The sequence below is a fragment of the Tiliqua scincoides genome, chromosome 6 (genome assembly GCF_035046505.1).
Source record: "Tiliqua scincoides isolate rTilSci1 chromosome 6, rTilSci1.hap2, whole genome shotgun sequence".
Taxonomy (NCBI): Eukaryota; Metazoa; Chordata; class Lepidosauria; order Squamata; family Scincidae; genus Tiliqua; species Tiliqua scincoides.
The window spans coordinates 77804409-77825294 of NC_089826.1; the positions used below are offsets into that span (position 1 = coordinate 77804409).

General features: G+C 42.9%; 1 protein-coding gene across 2 annotated transcripts in view; it reads left to right on the forward strand.

Moving 5' to 3' along the window:
* Positions 1-20886, forward strand: part of PPARGC1A (PPARG coactivator 1 alpha) — a 402579-nt gene that overhangs the window by 79198 nt on the left and 302495 nt on the right. Inside the window, exon 1 of one of the 2 annotated variants that reach the window (XM_066631896.1) lies at positions 15375-15465. The exons of the other annotated variant lie outside the window; for it this stretch is intronic. Within the exon in view, the coding sequence (XP_066487993.1) occupies positions 15385-15465 (81 nt within the window). The 5' untranslated portion in view covers positions 15375-15384. Of the gene's footprint in view, positions 1-15374; positions 15466-20886 lie in introns of those variants that run through there. 2 annotated transcript variants of the gene reach the window in all.

Here is a 20886-nt window from a genome sequence, read left to right on the forward strand (position 1 = left end):
CACTCAATATCGATTTATACAAAATCCGTCGTCTGCTATATTCACTTGTCATTTGTGGTTTTCTTCCCTAATAAATATAACAGCCGTGTATACCCTGCCCGTTCAGATTTTGAGCTCAGGTCTCAAAGAAACAACAATCTGTATGAAGTGTAAAATTCAGTAAGAAGCCTAAAAGTTGCAACTAGGCAAGGCAGGGACAAAAAGGAAAAAAGCTGCTTTCTAAAAACTTACTGGAAACAGAGAATCAACTTTATGCAGCAGCTAGGCTAAAGCAGGTAAAAAAATTAACTGGGTCAAACTAGACATGACCTGGATTGGGTAATTCCCAATCCCCTTTGGGTAATTCCCCCCCCCCTTTCTGTTAAATAGCACAGAGCAGTGACAACATCAGTGATGTGCAGTGAAATCCAAGGCTGGTGAGGCATGGAGCTCCAGGGTGATATCATGATGTAGTGCATTCTAGAGGGTACCCAGAAGCAGTGGCATCACTAGGGTTCACGTCACCCGGTGCAGGATGCCAGCGCGTCACCCCCCATGCAGTGGGCGGGGCAACACCCCAGGTGGTGGCCGTGACGATGTACCATCACTCCGCCCCCACTGGTTTTTTGGCTGTACCTTTTGATAGAACAAAGATAGAACACATTCTGCATGACATTACGTATTGATTGATTATAACGTGATGGTATTATTCCTCCAAACTGTGATTTTAGTGATTTTGGTCACTAGTAGTGTCACACCCCCTCCCAGAGTGTCAACTTAGTAACACCTTAGTCCACCAGGACCAGTCTGGTGGCTTCACATTCCCCTTTCCCTGGCCTGACCACCAGCCAAGGCATGTTTGCTTACTTGGGAGTAAACACGACCGTGAGGCTTAGTTTGGCTTTCCATAGGGCTCAATACATTCATCTTCTTAAAGGGAAGGACTTCCTTCTCAGGTGTTTTTGGGGGCTGCATTCATTGGTTCAGGATCATTCTGGTGACTTTGAATTCCTCTCAGCCTGCCCTTTCTGACGGACTAAGGCAAATTCGCCTACTCATGAGTAAACATGCTATATGGCTCAGTTTCACTTTCCATAGGGCTCCATGCATTTTTTATCCTCTGGTTTTTTGGCCATAACCTTTGATAGAAAGGAGATGTTTCACTCTAGTTTTTTGCATTTGCATTTGGCTGGAAATGCCACATCCAGTGGTATATAACATGACAGTATTACTCCTAACCACCATGATTTTAGCATGTCACCCCCCCCGTGCACATCACCTGGTGTGGCCCGCAGCCCCCTAGCGACACCACTGCCCAGAAGCCCCAGAGCCTGCACAATTACTAGGGAGGCTGACATGTTGCTACAGCAAGCTCTATCTCTCAGAGAGACTCAGACGGTCTTGGTGACTTTCTCAGATAGTCTAGAGCACATTTAGCATGAGAATCTGTCAGGACCCACCGGAGGTGATGTCATGACTGGAAGTGACACCATTAAGCAGGGAAATTTTTAACAATCCTAGGCTGCAATCCTACCCACATTTACCCAGGAGTGAGTCCCATTGACTATCATTGTTAAAAGCACATACACAGTAGCTTGTTAAAAGTACAGGTTTAACATTTCCCCAGATGCAGTCACATGGCATGGTAGCATCAAGTCTAATATATTAAAAATAAAATATTGAAATGAATGGGGACCCACCTGAAATTGGCTCACAACCCACCTAGTGGGTCCCGACCCACAGTTTGAGAAACACTGGTTTAGAACATTGTAAAAATAATGGGGCTGAAGTTTTCTTGCTCAGAGATAGGAACTCTTGTGTCTTGCACAGTTCTCTGTTTTTTGCAAGGCTACTACTGGTAGTTCTTGACCATTCACCCCTCCCCAGCTCCTTTGATCTGCTGTCACACTTCCTACAATTTCCTTCCCAGTCACTCCAATCTTTGCTTAAAAAGTAAACATTCAGATTATTAAAAAACAACAAACTTGCAATCAGAAGATGATATGAATTACATTTGTACAAGTTTACTGAACATGCATAATTCTGAATATGATGCCTGATGTGTGCAACTCTCTCCTTCTTCTAGCACAGGGGTGTCAAACTTGTTTCATACCGAGGGCCAAAGTTAGCACGAAGTGACAGATGGACAGAAATCAGCACTTTGTTCTCACATAAAAATGCTTTGGCTACAAATGACAGAAGAGAAATGTGCAAATCTTGTTCATATTTTCAAGATGTGAAAGCTAGGGGAGCCCAATTATAATGGGGGCGGGATAAATTTCTTCCAGGGGCTGCGTTTGGCTCGCGGGCCTTATGTCCGCTCGCTCTAGCAGTTAGATGTTCCAGCAGTTAGATGTTCTGAAGCAGCTGCCACAGTGTCTGTTGCCTTGTGCAGAGAGAGCACTGGAGGCATGTGACATTTTTGTGATATCTGCTTATTTGCAATTATGTTTATTGAGCTTGGGGAAGCAGGCAAGCACCCAAAATGTCACCCTTTAAAGGGTGCACCCATTCCCCCAAGAGCAATTTCCCCCAAATCCCCCTCCCAGTTTATATTTCCTACTTGGCGCAAAGCTCTTGTCACTTTAACTAGCTACATGCTAGTTCCAGCTGTTTTTTCAGTGCCCAGACACAAGCATGTGGGGTGTCTCTTGGTCACCCACAATCCCTGTTCACTTTTTAATACCCTTGGGGTAACTTGGAAACATCGTCTGTGTTACCAGCTTTGCCTTCTTAAAACACTTGTAACACGCGTAAAGGAGGAGGGGAGCAAATCTGTTCAGGAATCCTGTATCAAAGTTAATGGCACACCTGTGGAATTTGGTGGTGAAAGGATGACTGAGGTAAGAGTTAAAAGTGCATCAAGGCTTCCTGAAAGTACTGAATTCAAGAACCAGAAACAAGAAGGTTTGAACTGGAACTTGTTATCTTAACCCACTCACTCTTAAATGATACTGGGGGAATTCTGCTACTAACATGCAAACACAGTGAAGCCTTAAGGCAAGCCATTGGAAGAAGGAGTGAGAAGGAGAAGGAGGGAGAAGAGAGGGACTTCTTAGAAGGAGAAGGGGAAGAGCAAAGAGAGAGAACGTAGGGATGGGTGTGGAAAAGGGATGCCCACAAGTCTCCGAACTAGGCAACTTACAGGCTTAACCTGATTTATTCAGCTCTTGCAACACAACTGTGTCAGGTGCCTTCAGACAGAACAGCACTGAGCAGCTCTCCTTTCTTGGGTGTGTATGTGCACACATTTGAGTAATATGTGAAACCTCTTTAACTGCAAAGTGTTAGATTTGATTCTTTTAGCAAATAAGTGACAGCTTTGAAACAGGGTAAACTGCATTTTCCTTTCATATGATGTTTTTTAATGTGCTTTCCTTGCTTCAGGCTCTTGCATTTCAAAATAATTCAAGCACTCTATGAGTAAAAAAAAGTTTTCTGATTTTCATCAATAAGAAGTAGTGATGGCATCTTGCCTGGATGCCTTTATTTATATTTATTTATACAGGTATTTATATACCGCCTTTCTTTGGTCTTCAGATTTCTCCTCAGACTTTAAACCAAGGCAGGTTTACATAGGCAGGCTGTTCTAAACCCCTTTAGGGATTTTTACAATTGAATAGTTCTCGTCTTTCATAGAACTCCTCGTTCCAGCTGGATTCCTTCCCCGTCTGGCCTCTCTCTGGCCCTTCACCTCCCATGCTCCACTTGACAGCAACTCCTCTCTGCCACCTAGGGTCAGCTCATCAGTATATCATCGTGTCCTCAGTTCTTGGGTACTTCTGGTTGTTTCGAACTGACAGCCTCTGATCTTCAGGTATACAAGGCGGTAGCTCTACTAACTGAGCCAGACCTCCTCCTTTAAGAGGGGATTGGACAAATTTCTGGAGGCGAAGTTCATTACGGGTTACAAGTCATAGGAGGTATGTGCAAGCGGTTTTAGAGGCAGGCTGCCTCTGATTGCCAGATGCAGGGGAGGGCAACAGGTTGCAGGTTGTGTCTGTTTCCTGTGTGCTCCTGGAGCATTTGGTGGGCCACTGTGAGATTCAGGAAACTGGACTAGATAGGCCTTTGGCCTGATCCAGTGGGGCTCTTCTTATGTTCTTACATTATATTTCTAAAGTTCATACACAATTTATACAGCTCAAAAGAGAGAGGGAGAGAGAGAGAGAGAGAGAGAGACAAGCTATAAGTAAATGAAAATGAAGTCCAGTGTTCTACATAACTGCTGAAATTTATGGTTCCACCTGAACTTTTCCCTTCGTGTTTAGTATGCCACCTTAAGTTTTGCTAACCCTCAGTTTGTAAGGCTATATTGGGACCGTTCCATCTATGATCAAGAGGAGACATCAATTTTTCCACTAAGTCTGCATGCAACAGGAAGCGGCAGCCAATCATTGCTATGCCTGCATGCAAATGTTTGTTTCATTTGCTTTACATATTTACATATGTTGTTAAAAATATTTCCTGGGCTTGATTTTGATTGGGACTAAGTATGAGCGAAAGTGGAAGATCTTTGGGAGTAAAGGTGTGTGTGTGTATTTTCCATAAGAGTTCCAAATTTGCTTGAAACTGCCAGTCTCTCCTGTTATGAGCCCCCAGGCACACTTACCTGGGGGATGCTCTACTTCTTAGTTGGGGTGAAGAAGTCTCTCTCCTTCACCTCCTCCATTGCAACTGCTTTGACCACGTTGGAGACAGGGAGGGTAGGCTGTCTTTCTTATCTTGTTCTTTGTTCTTTTTCTGTCCCCCTCCTTCTTTATTCTCTGGCAGCTGGAACATTACCATGGTGGCATTCCAAGTGCTAGTCTTGCGAAGTGCTATTTACCCAGAGTACAATGCCTATACTAATTTCAGGCGCTCTGGAAAAATTAAATTTCCCAGAGCTCCTGATGCCTGGAGTGCTACTGTAGCAATATTTTAGGTAGTAGGGCAGTGGTATTCAAACTGGGGCATCGTGACGCCCCAGCCTGAGGGTCCTGGTCCCTTTCCCTTTAAGGGGCGGGGGCAGCCAGGAGGCAGGGAGGAGGCAGCAGTGCAATCCCCAGGACTGCGCCACTCAGGGGGACTGCGGGGGCTTGGTGCACTTGCCCAAGCCCCTTGGAGCCCCGCAGGGGTGTGGGGAGCCCTGTGTGATCTTCAGCAGGGCTCCCCGGGTCAGGGAAGGTGACAGCGGAGCGATCGCACCCCACTCCGCTAAACCAGAAGCGGTGCGCGATCGCTCCTTTCCCCTTTTGACTGGGCTTTTTTTGCGGACTCCGTTTTTGCGGAGGTGGAGTGCGATCGCCCCACTCTCACTTTCCCCGACCCGAGGAGCCCTGCAGGCACTCACGCCCGGCTCCCCGCAGCCAGGGACAGCTGCTGCAGGGACTGGAGGGTGCACCCCAGTCCCTGCAGCCCGGTCAAAAGGGGAAGAGGAGCAATTGTGCACCGCTTCCGGTTTAGTGGAGCGGGGTACGATTGCTCCGCTGTCACCTTCCCTGGTGTGGGGAGCCCTTCTGAAGGTCGCGCACGGCTCCCCGCACCCCTGGGGGACTGCAGGGGGCTTGGGCAAGTGCACCAAGCCCCTGCAGCCCCCCTGAGCGGCGCGATCCTGGGGATTGAGCCGCTGCCTCCCCCCGCCCCCAGAAAGACTTACTGCGGGATTCAAACTCCCTGCGAGTTTGAAAACTGCAGCAGTAGGGAATGGGAAAGAGGAGGAAGGAGACACAGGGCACAATCATAACCAGGTCTACTTAGAAGTAAGTCCTATTTTGTTCAATGGGGCTTACTCTCAGGAAAGTGTGATTAGGATTGCAGCCACAATGTTGTATCTAGGGAAAATGGCACCCATGTCAAGCAGTGAAATTGCACCCCTGTCCAAACAGATGGGTGGGAAGCCAGACCTGTCCACCCCACCAAGTGAATTTATTCAGCAGGCTACACAGAGAAAGGGAAGTCATGGGGTGGGGAGCCAGCCATGTCCCACCAAGTGAATTTGTGTGCTCAGTAAAACCATGATTTAGATAAGGATGTATACATTGGCACCCTGGACATTACTGCAAAAAAATGATTCCCTTTCCTGCTAGCACTGCATATTTGCAATGCCTGCATTTCGGGTATATAGAAAGCTATTTATTTTTTTTTCTATGGGCATTTATCTCCTTTTGGAGGTCCCCTGAAACTGGTGCAAAAATGCATCACTAGCAGCAGTGAGGAAATGCACCTTTGGTAGAATATGGGTAAGCCCGCGCCCAACGCTCCCCTTTCAAGTGGAACCTCGGGCAGATGTCCCCATCTGCCACACTCTAGATACACCACTGAAGAGACCTCTCATCATCCCTGCTGCCACAAACACCCACCCACCAGATGAGTGGATGGAAGTTGCAGGTAGGATAATTCATAAGTGGTAACGTTAGCTTCCATATTGAACACAACGCTTATAAATTGCAAAGGGTCATGTTCTGAGCTAAGGAATTATGAGCTTAGGTGATTGTCATCTTTCTGTATGTAGTATGTTGGAAAGCAGCAAGGCAGCAGTGTGATTCAGCCAAAGTTAAGGACTTTTATACCTTTGGTTTTTATCCTGCCTAGAATGAAGGTCCATTAACAACAGTTGTACTTGCATTCTAAACATAAGTACGTTTAGAATGAAGGTACATTTAATTTAAATGAAAGTTGGAGATTTAAGTTTTTGTTTTTTGTTTTCCTTTTTAAAAGCAGTTTGGTTTCAGCTTCTTTACAAAATGTTCTTTTATTTTGATTAACACAAACCCAAAGATAGTTGATGGCTGCCTGGTGCTTAGAAATAGAAATGAGCAATGGAGGAATTGACTGTTCTCTTTGACAAGGTACCTCACTTTTAAAACATTAATACTAAGTTAGCATATCTGCAAAAGAACATTTGCAATAAGTGACTTTCTGTGTGTTTCCTGGTGTGTTTCCATGTGTCTTTAAAAAAAATCTGGATTTTTCTTCTGTTCATATTGGTTCACTACTTGCTCCCTTAAACTAAAAATAAAGTACTCCATTCGTGCATCCGACTATCATGTTCATTCTTGCTCTTATTATGCAATCTGAGATCTGAAGTCAAACAGTGTTCTCTGGAGACACACTATTTCACCAACTTCTTTAATTAGAAATAATAATAATAATAAATAAAACTGTGGCTGGTCATGTGTGGAGTTCTGCTTATGGTCCTCTGCTAAAAATAAGAGCCCTACATTTACATGCTGCTTGTCTTGGTGCTTAAAAGAGTGGCTATGCTTCCAGACACTCCAGTGAGGTAACATTTCAACACTATATACCAATTCTAATACCACCTTCAAGTTTTTACTCTGAAATTACATCATTATTTGACTTTCTCCTCAGATGTAGGTAGGACTCATGCACAGGGTTTAGGAAAAACAGGTCTATTTTCTCAACAATCCTATGCATGTGAGGTGAGGACCATTTATTTCAATGGGACTTACTCACATTGAAAAAGTGTCACATACCTGGTCAAGAACTACAAATCCCAGAATTTTGTAGGTACCTGATCCTATGTACAGAAAGCAGAAGCCAAGGGGATGAGTTAGCTGGGGAGAGCAACAAGCCCCATATTAATTGGAAACACTGAGATCCAAAGAGAGTGGGAGTCAGCATTGCTGATATGGGCTTTTAAAAACCCTTTTTAAAAAAATAGAGTTTTGCCTAGTTATGCCCTTAAACAAAGGGGATTAAAATAATTTAAAAGACAGCAGCAAAATCTCCATTTTTTTCCAACAGAGACAAGGAACCATGGAGAAGGCAGGGAACGAACATATTCCAAGTTTTCCTGGACCCAGAGAAATAACGTTTGAGCACTAAGTGTGCTTCTCATCCACTCCCCAGTCCCTGCTAAGTTCCCTTTTATTTTGGTACCCTACAGCTAGTTCCAAATTCCTTTCCATTCTCTTTTCTCTTCATCTCTCTCTTTTTTTTTTATCTTGCTCATTCTGTGTATCTTGTGTATGTATGCTCTACATACAAACTTTTGTCTATTTAATGTTTTAAAATTATTATGAGCTTTGTAAGCTGCCTTGGGCATTTGTTTCGGCATGAAAAAGGCGGGATATAAATCTCATCATTTCTGGTCAAAAACTCCTCATTTATTTCCTCAATAGATATATCCAATTGTTCATCCTAAAACCACATCTTATATTCTATTTACGCACATAGGAATAGTTATTACTGCTTGATTCTGTGGAGCTCACAATCACTATAAGAACTCTAACCTCAGTAACATGCTTGTATTTTAACTGTGGAGGATGGGGATTCACTCCTTTATCTCCTTGATGAACAAATCTTTATTAAGTAAACCTGTGCTTACTTAATAAAGTAAGTGTGTGTGTGTGTGTGTGTGTGTGTGAGAGAGAGAGAGAGAGAGAGAGAGAGGTGTGCCTGTAATTTTGTTTTCCCAGTCATGGACTGCAGGAGACAGCTATTCTTGCAGCCTAGGTTTTTGTTTGTTTTAATTAAAAGGCACAATGGGGATGAATAGGTTGGGAATTAGTTGTAGGTTTTTTTAAAAAAAATTGATGATCCAGGAGCATTCCATGTTGTGATACAGTTGAACAGGTGGGATTCTGATCTGCAATTTGAAAAAGTGCAGATTTATAAGCCCTGAATAAAATAAATAAATAAATAAGCAAGCAAGCAAGCAAGCAAGCAAGCAAAAATAGTTGTTCTTCAGTTATACATATTCTCTTGCAGAGGTTGACCCCAAATGCTTCCTCCATTGCGAGCAACACATAGCATGAAATTAAATGCATTACTTACATCAACTATCCCTTAAACTACCTTAACTATCCCTATATATTGCACGAATTTATCTTCCCAACTACTATATCCCTCTATTTTGAACTGTTTCTCTGTAGAACAAAAGTTTCTTCTTCTTCTTCTTCTTCTTCTTCTTCTTCTTCTTCTTCTTCTTCTTCTTCTTCTTCTTCTTCTTCTTCTTCTTCTTCTTCTTCTTCTTCTTCTTCTTCTTCACTACAACATGCAATGAAACCCCCAAAATCTGAATGTGTTAGGAAACTGTCCAATCCTACATTAGCCATATGCTGCCAGAACTAGCATTCTGATAGTGTATGTAAGATCCTTTTTGGCTGTCACAAAAGGCAAAACATCATTTCACAGAGCTAGGCCCCTGTGGCAAATGGCTGCAGTGGCGTACCAATGGATTCTGCAAGTCCCCTGGCACTGGTAAGTCAGTGCAGGAGGTGTGGAGGGGGAGAAACTGGAAGGAAACGGGGGGGGGGAGAATGATGGGAGGAATGAGACTTGGAAGACAGTGGTGGCAGCAGTGGTGTTGCTGATATCCTATTGCCCTTCCAGACCTCAATCCTTTGGACTTTTAAAGCCCTTTACAGCTCGGGTCCGGGGTATTTGAGGGACCACCTCCTTCCCTAAAATCCTGCCCGTGCTCTTAGATCATCTGGGGGGGCCCTTTTGACTGTGCCACCACTAAGAGATGTGAGAGGGGCGGCGGCCAGGAAGAGGGCCTTCTCGGTGGTGGCCCCCGAACTGTGGAATAACCTCCCCTTAGAACTGAGAACTGCTCCCACGTTGCTAACATTTCGGTGTGGACTGAAGACCTTTTTATTTCAAAATGCTTTTAATTGTTGACAGGCTGGCTGGCGTTCTTGCTTTTTATATGAAAATCCACGGGGTTTGATTGTTTTTAGATTTTTTAATTATTGTAAATTGTTTTTTAATGTATTTTTAAGGTGTTTGTAAGCTGCCTTGTGTGCCTGCTGGGCAAAAAGGCGGGGTATAAATTAATAAAATAATAAAATAATAATAATAAGCCACCTTCCGAGGTCCACTTGGACTTGTGACAGCTAAATCGCTGGTGCAGGTATGAGTAGACCTGTACACATAGGAGACCTATGGGGCTGCCCCACCTGCAGCATGTAGCATACATTCCAGTGGAGTGGCTACATTGGCGGGGGGGGATTAATAGAATATGGTTGTTAATCAAGGTCCTCAAGCATCTCACAGTAAGGCATCTTAAATCAAGAAGGGAACCTGTTGTCATCTCCCGAGATATTAACAGGCTTTGATCCCAGCTACAATTTGATTTCCCAAAGTGATTCTCTCACTTCTGGAGAATGGGAAGTGAAGGGAGCCCATCTTCTCACTTGGTATCAAGATATTGCCCCCGGCTTCTCATCTGAAGCAGCAGACGATTGCTGGGCAAGGGGGAAGAGTGAAACCAGGAAAGGTTACAGAATAATTTTTGCTTCCTTTCAACAATCTTCCTCCTTCTTGGGTAGTCCTGGATTTAATCTTAGAATGTAGAGCAGGGGTCTCCAATCCCTGGCCTAGGGGCCAGATGCGGCCTGCAGCGAGCCTCTATTCAGCCCGTGGCCAGCCTCTTGTCCGCTGAAAGCCTCCAGCCCACTCGACTGAACAAGACTAGAGCTGTGCTCTGATTGCATCTGGAGGGTGTTCTGAGGGCCGGAGAGGTTGAGTGAATGAGTCCACTCACAGCCCAATCCTATCCACACTTTCCTGGGAGTAAGCCCCATTGACTCTAAAGGGACTTACTTCTGAGTAGGCATGAATAGATTGGGCTGCCATTCATTTATCCATTCATCTAAGTTCCATCTCTAATTTATTTATTTAAACTTTATATTTAAAATTTTTTCCGGCCCTCAGCACTGCGCCAGATATTTCATGCAGCCCTCTAGCCAAAACGTTTGGAGACCCCTGATGTAGAGTAATCCAAGGCAGGAGGTCTGGTCTAGAGGGTTGAGCCTCCGTTTGCCTGAAGATAACATCCGAAGGTTGCCAGTTTGAGGCCACCGGCACCGTGAAGCGAGACCTTGAAGCAGCTGACAAGCTGAGCCAAGTTATTCCATCTGCTCTGAGCATGGGAGGATGGAGGCCAGATCAGAACGAAACATCTGAATTGTTGTAGCTCTTGAAAGATAGAGCCTTCTTTCAATTGTAAAAATCCCTACGGGGATTTAAATTAGCCTGCCTATGTAAACTGCCTTGAATAAAGTCTGAGGAGAAATCTGAGGACCTAGAAAGGCAGTATATAAATACCTGTATTATTATTATTATTATTATTATTATTATTATTATTATTATTATTATTATTATTATTATTATTATTATTAATGGCACCCAGGGGCTGTGTGAATCCATTGAACTGGGGAGATGTGTTGCTTTCCTTTTACTGGTGAAAAAATATTAACACAACCATGGATGGAGTTTAAACTTGGAACATGGAGCTCCAGTTTCAGCATACTGTGTAGTGGTCAAATTTATCCAGTGTTGACAAACAAGAAAACAAAACTCCTGGGAACAGACTCACTGTGTATAGTCTGTTCACAGCCAATTAAAGGGATTAAGTGGTTTATATGGCCCTGATGGGGACTTATGCTGCTGCTGTTTGATAAAAGTAACCGACTCCTGAAGAATCACTTTCTCAAAGGGCTGATTTTCACTTTACATTTTTGCCATGTGAACAGTATGCATCTCCCAGTGAATACTGGAGTACTGTAAATGTCTACCGGAGTGTAGAATATAGTGGAGTGCAGGAATACTGTAAAATGTGAAAGGGAGACACATCTGTGCAAATATACAGGGTTCTGTGGTGTCTGCCTGCTGGGAGTCAGGGACACCATTTTGGAGAATCTCAGAGTAAGAGAGATTATTCTTAAGGAGCACCTATGCCCCTGGTAAACTAATTGGTTTCTACAGATGGACAGATAGTTAGAAACAAACAGGGATGTGCCAGAGGTACTTTCCCCGACTTGAGTCAAGACCTGAGTCTCCGTCCCCTTTGACTCGACTCGTACGTGAATCATAACATGGCGGTCATTGGGATTTGTCCAGAGCCCTTTACTGACTCATTTTGACTTGATTCATGAATCTTTTTGATGCACATGTCAGGCACAGCTCCTCAGTAAAAGCAGAGGTGCTGGTGGGCTGTGTGTGAGGTGCAGCAACACAAAAATGCACCCGGTGCCCCCCCAACCAATACCCATCACTCCAAACACAGAAGTGAGTTGCAATGACAAGTTACAGGTTGTGTGTGACATCACCGCTTGCTTACTTTCAGGTTTGGGACCGCCTCCCCCCGCTCCCTCCAACTCCTTCTTCCCCTCCCTGGGTTTCTGAAATCCGCTTTATTTCTAGGGCCAACCAACCCCCTTCCCTTCCCTTGTCCAGAGAAAAAAGATTAGGTAATCCATCCTTCAGTTAATAGATTGTCTGTTCCTTTGGAGATGGACAAGAGAGGTTGCTCTTGCCTTCATCCCCCCTGAGCTGACTGGACCTGCATTTCCCCCCCCCCACCCCTGCCTTGTGCTTGATTCAGTTATTCAAAACAAAAACCTTAACCCTTCCTCCTCCCCTCATCCCCTTAGTCCCTGTATCATAGCTGGAATGAACCTACCCTGCTGCTTGTACCAGTCAATGCCAGCTTCCGGATCACCACAGGAGGTCTTTCACACAAGGTGGAAATCACAAAAAAATAAGCAAGCGCACACCGAGACACAGACAGATTCGTCTGCATACTTGGGGACTGATTTCCAAGTCAGTGGCCCAAAACTCGAGTTCAGTCTCAAGTCATAGAGATGTGTGACTCGAGTTATGCATGAGTCATGCAAACGTGATTTAGCAACTTGGACGCGAGTCAATTGACTTGAGTTCCTATCCCTAAAAACAAATTCCTTTGTTTGGTGATGGTAACTGTCTTCTATTAATTGCTTTGTTAGAGTTATTATAAGGATTAAAAAGTGTACACAATAAGTGTTCTTTAAAGACTCCCCCCTCATTTTGTTTTTAATATAGCCAAGATCAGGAAATCTTTGAATCATTCTTTAAATCTTGATATGGCACCATGATTACCCGCCTCAACTTGGTGCGTGTTTACCACATGTTTACCTTCATACTTTACAACAGGGGTGTCCAAACCCCGGCCCGGGGGCCACTTGTGGCCCTCAGAGGCCCCCAATCAGGCCCTCAGGGAGCCCCCAGTCTCCAATGAGCCTCTGGCCCTCCAGAGACTTGCTGGAGCCCGTGCTGGCCCGAACCAACCGCTCTCAGCATGAGGACAACTGTTCAACCTCTCATCTGAGCTGTGGGACGAGGGCTCCCTCCACTACTTGCTGATTCATATCTGTGATGCGGCAGTGGTAGTGAAGGAAAGGCTGGCCTTGCTTTGTGCAAGGCCTTTTATAGGCCTTGAGCTATTCCAAGACCTTCATTCATTCATTTAAGTGCCATCTCTAATATATTCATTTATGTAAATTTATTCAAATATTAAATTGTAAATTAATTCTTTCTTTCCTGGCCCCTGACACAGTGTCAGAGAGATGATGTGGTCCTCCTGCCAAAATGTTTGGACACCCCTGCTTTACAACATTGACTTTCAACCAGAATGCCTCGAATGATCCACAGGTGTGCCGCTGGAGTTTGGGGGAGGGTCATTTCTTAGTAGGTCCATTGGAGGATGTAAGCCCCCCTCCCCCACCAGCAGTGAAGTGTGCCTTGGCAATTCTCGAGAAACTGATGGTGTGCCTTGACCATTTTAGCACCTTGCAATTGTGCCATGAGATGAAAAGGGTTGAAAATTGCTGCTTTACAATGTCCATCCTGGCAGTCATCAATTAAGCACAGTTCAAACCTGCCTGCTGTGCAAAAGGGGGATGAACTGCATTTTAATCAGCGATAGTTCACTTCTATCAGCTCTCATTTGTTAGAGGAGGGGTCTCCAAACTTTTTGGCCAGAGGGCCGCATCAAATATCTGGCGTGGTGTGGAGGGCCAGAGAAAAAATTTAAATATAAAATTTAAATAAATAAATTGGGGATGGAACTTGGATGAGTGAATGAATGAATGAATTCATTCAACCTCTCTGGCCCTCAGAACACCCTCTAGACACTATCAGAGCACAGTTCTGGTCATGTTCAGCTGAGTGGGCCAGAGGCCTTCAGGGGACAAGAGGTTGGACACGGGCTGGAAAGAGGCTTGCTGCGGGCCGCATCTGGTGCCCGGGCTGGGCTTTGGAGACCCCTGTGTTAGAGTATAGGCTTGTTGCCTTTCTGCTGGGTGGGATAGGTGCAGGGAGTAGTATTGCTGAGACCACCCTTCAGTCGCCCTGGGGTGTGAAGAGCACTTCTGTATAATCCTTGTTAGGGTGGTTTGGTCTCCATCAAGGCAAGTGAAATAGTTGATTTATTTACATTCTGATATCATTTTAAACCACCATATATGTAAAGAACGCTTAATAAAACTGGATATTGAAAGAATTAAAAAATGCAATTTAAAGCTCCGTTGTCTTTATTTTTACCCTTCTGAGGGCTCACTGTCAGTGATTGCTGGGCATCAAGGGTGGAGGGCAGGTTTTGCCCATACCATAACAGTGTACCCAATGGTAGTGCTTCCCTCTTCCCAACAACCAAATGGCAACCATTTGCTTACGTATGTGGGAAAAATTAAAGGGGTGTTCTCAGGATCACTGCTGAAGTCCAGGTCAAACTTTTCCCCTGCCACTCTAGTTTACGAGAATGTGATATGCTCCTCTCTGCATAGACCTAGCTTGTGTTCTGTTTCAACACAGTGATTTTCAACCTTTTCCATGTCATGGCACATTGATAAGGTGCTACGATTGTCAAGGGGCACCATCCATTTTTGACAATTGACAAGGCACACCACACTGCCAGTGGTAGGGGGCTCACATCCCCCAATGAGCCTTCTAATAACTGACTCACCCCCAAATTTCTGAAGCAAACCTGCAGATCGACCATTCGCGGCACACCAGTGTGCCAAGACACACTGGTTGAAAATTACTTCTCTAGAGTATGACAGAATGTTGGGAACTTGTTTCATATATGCCATTGATTAACTGGTTTACTGAATGCTGAACAATATAGAAACATTTGTTTTAGGAGTCATCTGTGAAAAATAAGTATTCTCTTTACCAATTCCATAGTAATTTACAGAATCTGTATTTATTTACCATCCTTCTTTCCTTTTCCTCCCCTATTTCAAATTCTGTTTTATATCACATGTTAAGAATTTGGGACAGGGACAGTGTGTTGAAATTACTTGGTGAGGATCACGTTCTCTTTCCACATCTAATTAGGTCTCTACTTGCTCCTTTGCCACGAAAGCCTTTTTCATTACCTAAGCTGTCGTGAACTCTCCAGCTATAGCTCTGCTTACTGGACCTGTCAGCACATGTTAGAATGCAATCACACTTTTTTTGTAATTCGGCTTCCCCTAAAAGCAAGCTCTTCATGTCAAAACCCCCCCGTCTTGTGGCATGACATTTTCCTCATGACAGTCTGCTTCTGAACTGTACTTGCTGCTGTGGTGGTTAAAAGGCTTACAAAGAGAGTCTAACAGCCAGTGGCCAATCGAGATTGTGCAAGCCACATCTGCTATGGATGAAACACGCACGAGGGAGAATAAGGACTTGGAAGAAGACTGGATAAAAGGGCTGCGACGGGAACCTAGCTGGCAGGTCAGTGATACAAAGGTGTCTGTGAATGCTTGAAAGTGCCTTATTGTGTCTTAACTGCCAGGGATCTCTAAACTTTGTCGGCTAAGTATAGATGAAATACGTTAAGTTGATTTGCAGCTCAGCAGTTTTTGAAAGCAGATTCACAGGGAATCAGCGATCATTATGTTTTCATTGTCTTGGAAAGAATGGCTAGGCGATTCCAAATCTGTTTAGTTCAAATTGCAGGGGGGGGAAAAAAAGGTTTTGCAAATCTGTAGACATTTCTAAATTTACACTTCCCTTAATAATGGTACTTACATTAACAAGCTGCAGGTGTGCAGTGCACTATCAAAAGAAATGTGTGAAGCTTTTCCCCCCTCCCTGTGCAAATGCAAGTTTATTGCATTATAAAAATGGAATACAACACCTGCCACCCTATTGCTTCCAAAATGTCAAAGCAATTTGTAACAAGGCTTTTGTTGTTGTTTGTTTTAACCTCGTTTAATGACGTGACCCCTTCTTTTAATGCATGATACATGTCTACCTTATTATGCTGGGCTAATAGCAGTTATGTGTGCGTTTCCTGCTGAAGGCAAAGGCAGTTTTCATTAAGGTGAGCAAGGCAATAGTGTTTACACTCTGCAATACCTGTTTCAAATTTGCAGAATTAGATATTTCCATTTCCTAAGCCAATAAATGAAATCCCTTTGCTAAGCACCACTGAGTGGCTTTGATTGCTCTTTACATTACATCCTACACAGCATCTCTGCACTTTTTTCTGCTCTGCTGCATTTTAATTAGACAGTCAACAATATTCAAGAGATATGTCACATGGTAGTTTCTTCCTCCTTTTGACACAGTTCACAAGCGGTGTTTTGGGGGATGCCGTTGTTAACACATTTGGATAAAGCGCTAATGTGATTTCTTTCTATCATGTGAAATTGCTCAAAAGGATAGGGCTAGAAAGGAATACCGCATGCCACGAAAGACTTCCTTCCTCATGAGAAGGAAAGATATATATATAGATATATATATAGAAATATAGAAAATAACTATATAATATATATATATATATATAGTTGTGTGTGTGTGTGTGTATGTATATATATATATATATATATATATATATATATATATATATATATATATATATATATATATATATATATATATAAATAAAGTTGGTTTGCCCTTCTGTGTACCAATGTGTACCAGTTACTCCACATTGAGAAAAGAACCGTAACTAAAATCTCTACTACTGCAGTATGACCTTCATTATCCTGGGGGACATCCAGTACTTTGAGATGATTAAGGATTCAGTGAACAGAGGTTCTATTTATATAGTACTATATGGGAAACTATTGGAGGATTTTAATAACTGGTATATTTGAATAATCAGAAGGTGAATAATTGGAATTTTCATTTTACATCACCTTTATATACAGCTGATGTCTTAGTGTATGTAAGTTAAGGGCACATAACAATTGGATATTTCAGAGACTGTGTGACAGAATACTTCAAATTTAGAATGGATTTATATTACTTAGAAGAGCATTCTTCCATGCCCCTGTGACTTTATCACATGGCACTCTTGCTAACATTTAAATCCACCACTCAACATGTGACAGATTGATTGCGTTGGAAGTAACCAAACCTGTTCTGCACCACATTATGGTATGTTTCATATGGATCTAGCTACCTCATCTGAGCACAGGATTTAAGCCTTACTGAAGTAGCATTGGGAAGCAGAAACCACACTGCTTGGGGAGTATATAAATGGGACCTTACAGATGCTAATTCAAATGGAAGTGCCTGACACTGCTTCCAAAATGCATTTGGATTAGGATGGGTCTCTGGTAAATTGGTCTGTAACTGTTTGAATGCGAGCACCTGTTGTCCTTCATATTTGTTGAGTTTGCTGTGTGAATGGTACTGCTAAGTATGTCAACTGGGAAGTCCTTTTAAATTTCTCCTCTTCCCCAATCTTACAAGCTGGCATAGGCAAGCCATAGGATCAGCCTTCGCACACACAAAACCTGCAAGCAGAGATGGTGTAATGGTTTGGGAGTTGGTCTTAGACCTGAAAGATCCAGGTTCAAATCCCTGCTCAGCCATGGAGCTTCCTGGGTGACCTTGGGCCGGTCACTCTCACTTATCCTCATCTACCTCACAGAGTTGTTGTGAGGACAAAAGGAGGTGAGGAACTATGTACACCATCCTGAGTTCCTTGAAGGAAGGGCGGTTTAAAATATGTAAAAAATAAAAGTAACAATAAATAACATAGACCTACTGTACAAGATTGTTATACAGATTTTTGAAACAATGAAGCTCTTTGAAAGCATTTTATCAAGGCATTTAGGGCCACAGTGGGATACAGGGTAGATGGGACACAATATTTTAACTAGAAGTTGGTTTGCCCAGCCTGTCCAACTCTCTTCCTGCTTCTTTTTTTGGGAGCTGCAGAAAGCGGGCAATTCAAGATCTCATGGAAGCTTGTACTGTCTATGAAAGCAAGCTGTGGCTTTGAAGCCATTACTGACCAGTGGGGAACAACTAACATTCATCTGAATAAATCTGGACCATGAGATTATTATGATGAGGAAACATACATACTCAGTGGCTTATTTTCTATTATTTTACTTACATGTAGAATGACAATCCTTTTCTATCTTCTCAGTTTCATTGCGAGTTTGCTGAATATTGTTCTGAACCTTAGAGACCCAATCAGACATTAAAATGGTTGCCGTTTAGTTTAGAAAGGTGCTATATTAGGAAAGCAATAATTGGGCCAAAATGTTTAAAGTAAAAAAAAAAAAAAAGTGAACAATATATATATATATATATATATATATATATATATATATATATATATATATATATATATTTGGGGATTCTGGTGCTAGAAAGACAGATCGAAATAGTTTCCTCTCCACTTTGCAGGCACAAGGTCAGTTTCTCTTTAAAATCCCTAGACATGCCAGCCTTACTCTAGATGATGCAAAATGTAAGACTCACTTGCATAAGTAGGATGAAAATATAGGCCAAAATGTCCCAAGAGAGGAGAAATATCCCAATCGCAGTGGCTTGTCACTGCAGCAATTTCTCCTGCAGACACTGTGATCATGGAATTTTATAATTCTTTTCCTAGGTCATGGTTCAGTCCATTATCCAAATCACTTTTACTCTGGTCTTTTTTTCTCTGAAACACCCAAAACTGTCATTGGTGAAGGGCAGACATGAATCTGATATCAGTCATTAAATATGCATTTCAGAAACTTAAACCATCACTGACATATACTGGATTATATAGTGATCATTTATTTCAGAGATACCAGCCTTTCAGCAACAGGTGTGACGAGGGGGCAAAACTAAGTGAGGAAAGTGGAGGAATGGGGTGGGGAGGCTGTGGAAGGGGGTGGATTAGGCAGAGATCGCTCAGATCCTATTCTCTCATTTTGCAGCCTCCCTGCCCGCTTTCTCGTTTTGGATATGTGCCAGCTACAGAGCTGGTGTGGGCCTGAGGAGACCCATTGCGGAGCAGGATGCTTATGGAGCGGTAAGGGGATTTAAATCTCCTTCCCCTTCCAAAGCCTCCTGATCCACCCCTGTTCTGCTGACCACAGCACACTCATTTTTAACATGGTTGCATAAGTAGGGGGGAAGGATACGACCCCTGAGCTTATGGGTGTGCAGGCCAAGAAAGTTCACTAGTTTTAACAAAATTCTTTTGTCCTGCTTGAAATTTCTCAAATGTGTCATCGGAGGAACCTCAATATTCAATTTCAGCTCAACTCAACAAACCTTTATTAGATATTTATATGTGCACAGATACATATACATACATTACATTATACGTACATATGTTATCTTGGTTGAGATCCTACACACAATGAGACTCCCTGTTGGCTGCCGTGGGATTTAAGCAGCTGACGTGCAAGATAATGAAGCCAACTTGACTCCTGGTTCTCTCTCTATTTTTTGTGTTATAAGAGCCAAATCCAGCACGGGTGCAGCTATGCCAATGGGACATATGCTGCATCCTGCAGTAGCAGGGCATTCACGGAGGCCACCTCCCAGTAGGGGAACATTTGTTCCCTTTCCTTAAGGCTGCATTGCAGCTGCACCAGCACTGGAAAGTTGAACAGAATTGGGTCCTAAGAAATGCAACACAATCCAGTGTTACTCCATATATACCTGTGTACATAAGTGAAATTATCCAGTTGTAAAATAATATTATTTTGATAAAGAAGTTATAGAAACTGCTCAGCTGAAGTAATGTGTAAATTCATTTGTTAATTCCTGCTCTATGGTCTGTGTAATCTTCTCTAAAGCTTATAAAAACTTCTATTCTTAAATTAATAAGCATTTAGCCTAAAGAAATTCTTCCCTCACATGCAGTGTGGTTTGCAGGGGAAAAAAAAAGTTTATGCTAATAAAGTTGGGGTTTAAGATGAGTTTTTTTTTCTCAAGAAAACAAATGTCACTTTCATTTTAAAAGAATGAAAGCAGTGAATGTAGAAACTTTGCACACGAGCTAGTCAAGCTCTTCGAAATCATACTGAATTCAGTATGAGAGGATTGACTGCATCATATTCTCACTGAAATTCATGGGATTTGTGAGTGTTTAACCCTGGCTGGATTATGTATTTTCATGTTGATTTAATTAGCATTGGTTCCATGAACTAAATACTTCAGGAACAGAGTCCATCACCCTGATGGTACTTCACTGGGTTATTTTGTAGATGGCCCTTCTTCTTGTTGTTCTTGCTCTTCTTCTAGTTGTAGTTGTATCATCAATGACAACAACAGTTTTTATATACGTAAAATGGATTTGCAAAACATAGTTTATCTTATAGGACAGTGGTTCCCAACCTCCTGTCCCTTTAAAACAGGGTTGGGAGTCTTCGGAGGATCTGTAGGCGATGGTGCCTGTCACTTCTGGGTTCTCCCCACCACTGCTGAATACCTGGATGAACCGGGTGAGTAAGAAGCCCTATTTAAAACCCTTTCCTTCTTCCCTGTAGTTATCCGTGGAGTTGGGAAGAACCCAGATGTGACGACCCCAATCTATAGGCTCCACCAGTTCTCCATCCCCTTAAGAGGAAAGGATTTTCCATTCATGACCCCTAGGTTGGGAACCACTGTTATAGAAGGTCCATCTCTTCAAAGTAACTAAAGTTTTAAAAAAAATCAAAATTCAGCGTTTTCCAAGGAAATGTTTTTCATTAGTTCTGCTAATAAAGATCTGAACTGCGTAACCATTTATAATACTTTTAAAACAATTAAGCTATTAGGGCTTTGTGACCATCTGCAGCTGCCCAAACTACGTGGGGCTCTTCAAAGCTGCAGTTTCCCTATTTGATGCTTGGTCATGATATCATCACCAAGTGAGTCAGGAAGCAGAGACACCATCGGCTTCACAGCTGTTGGCAATTCCCAGAG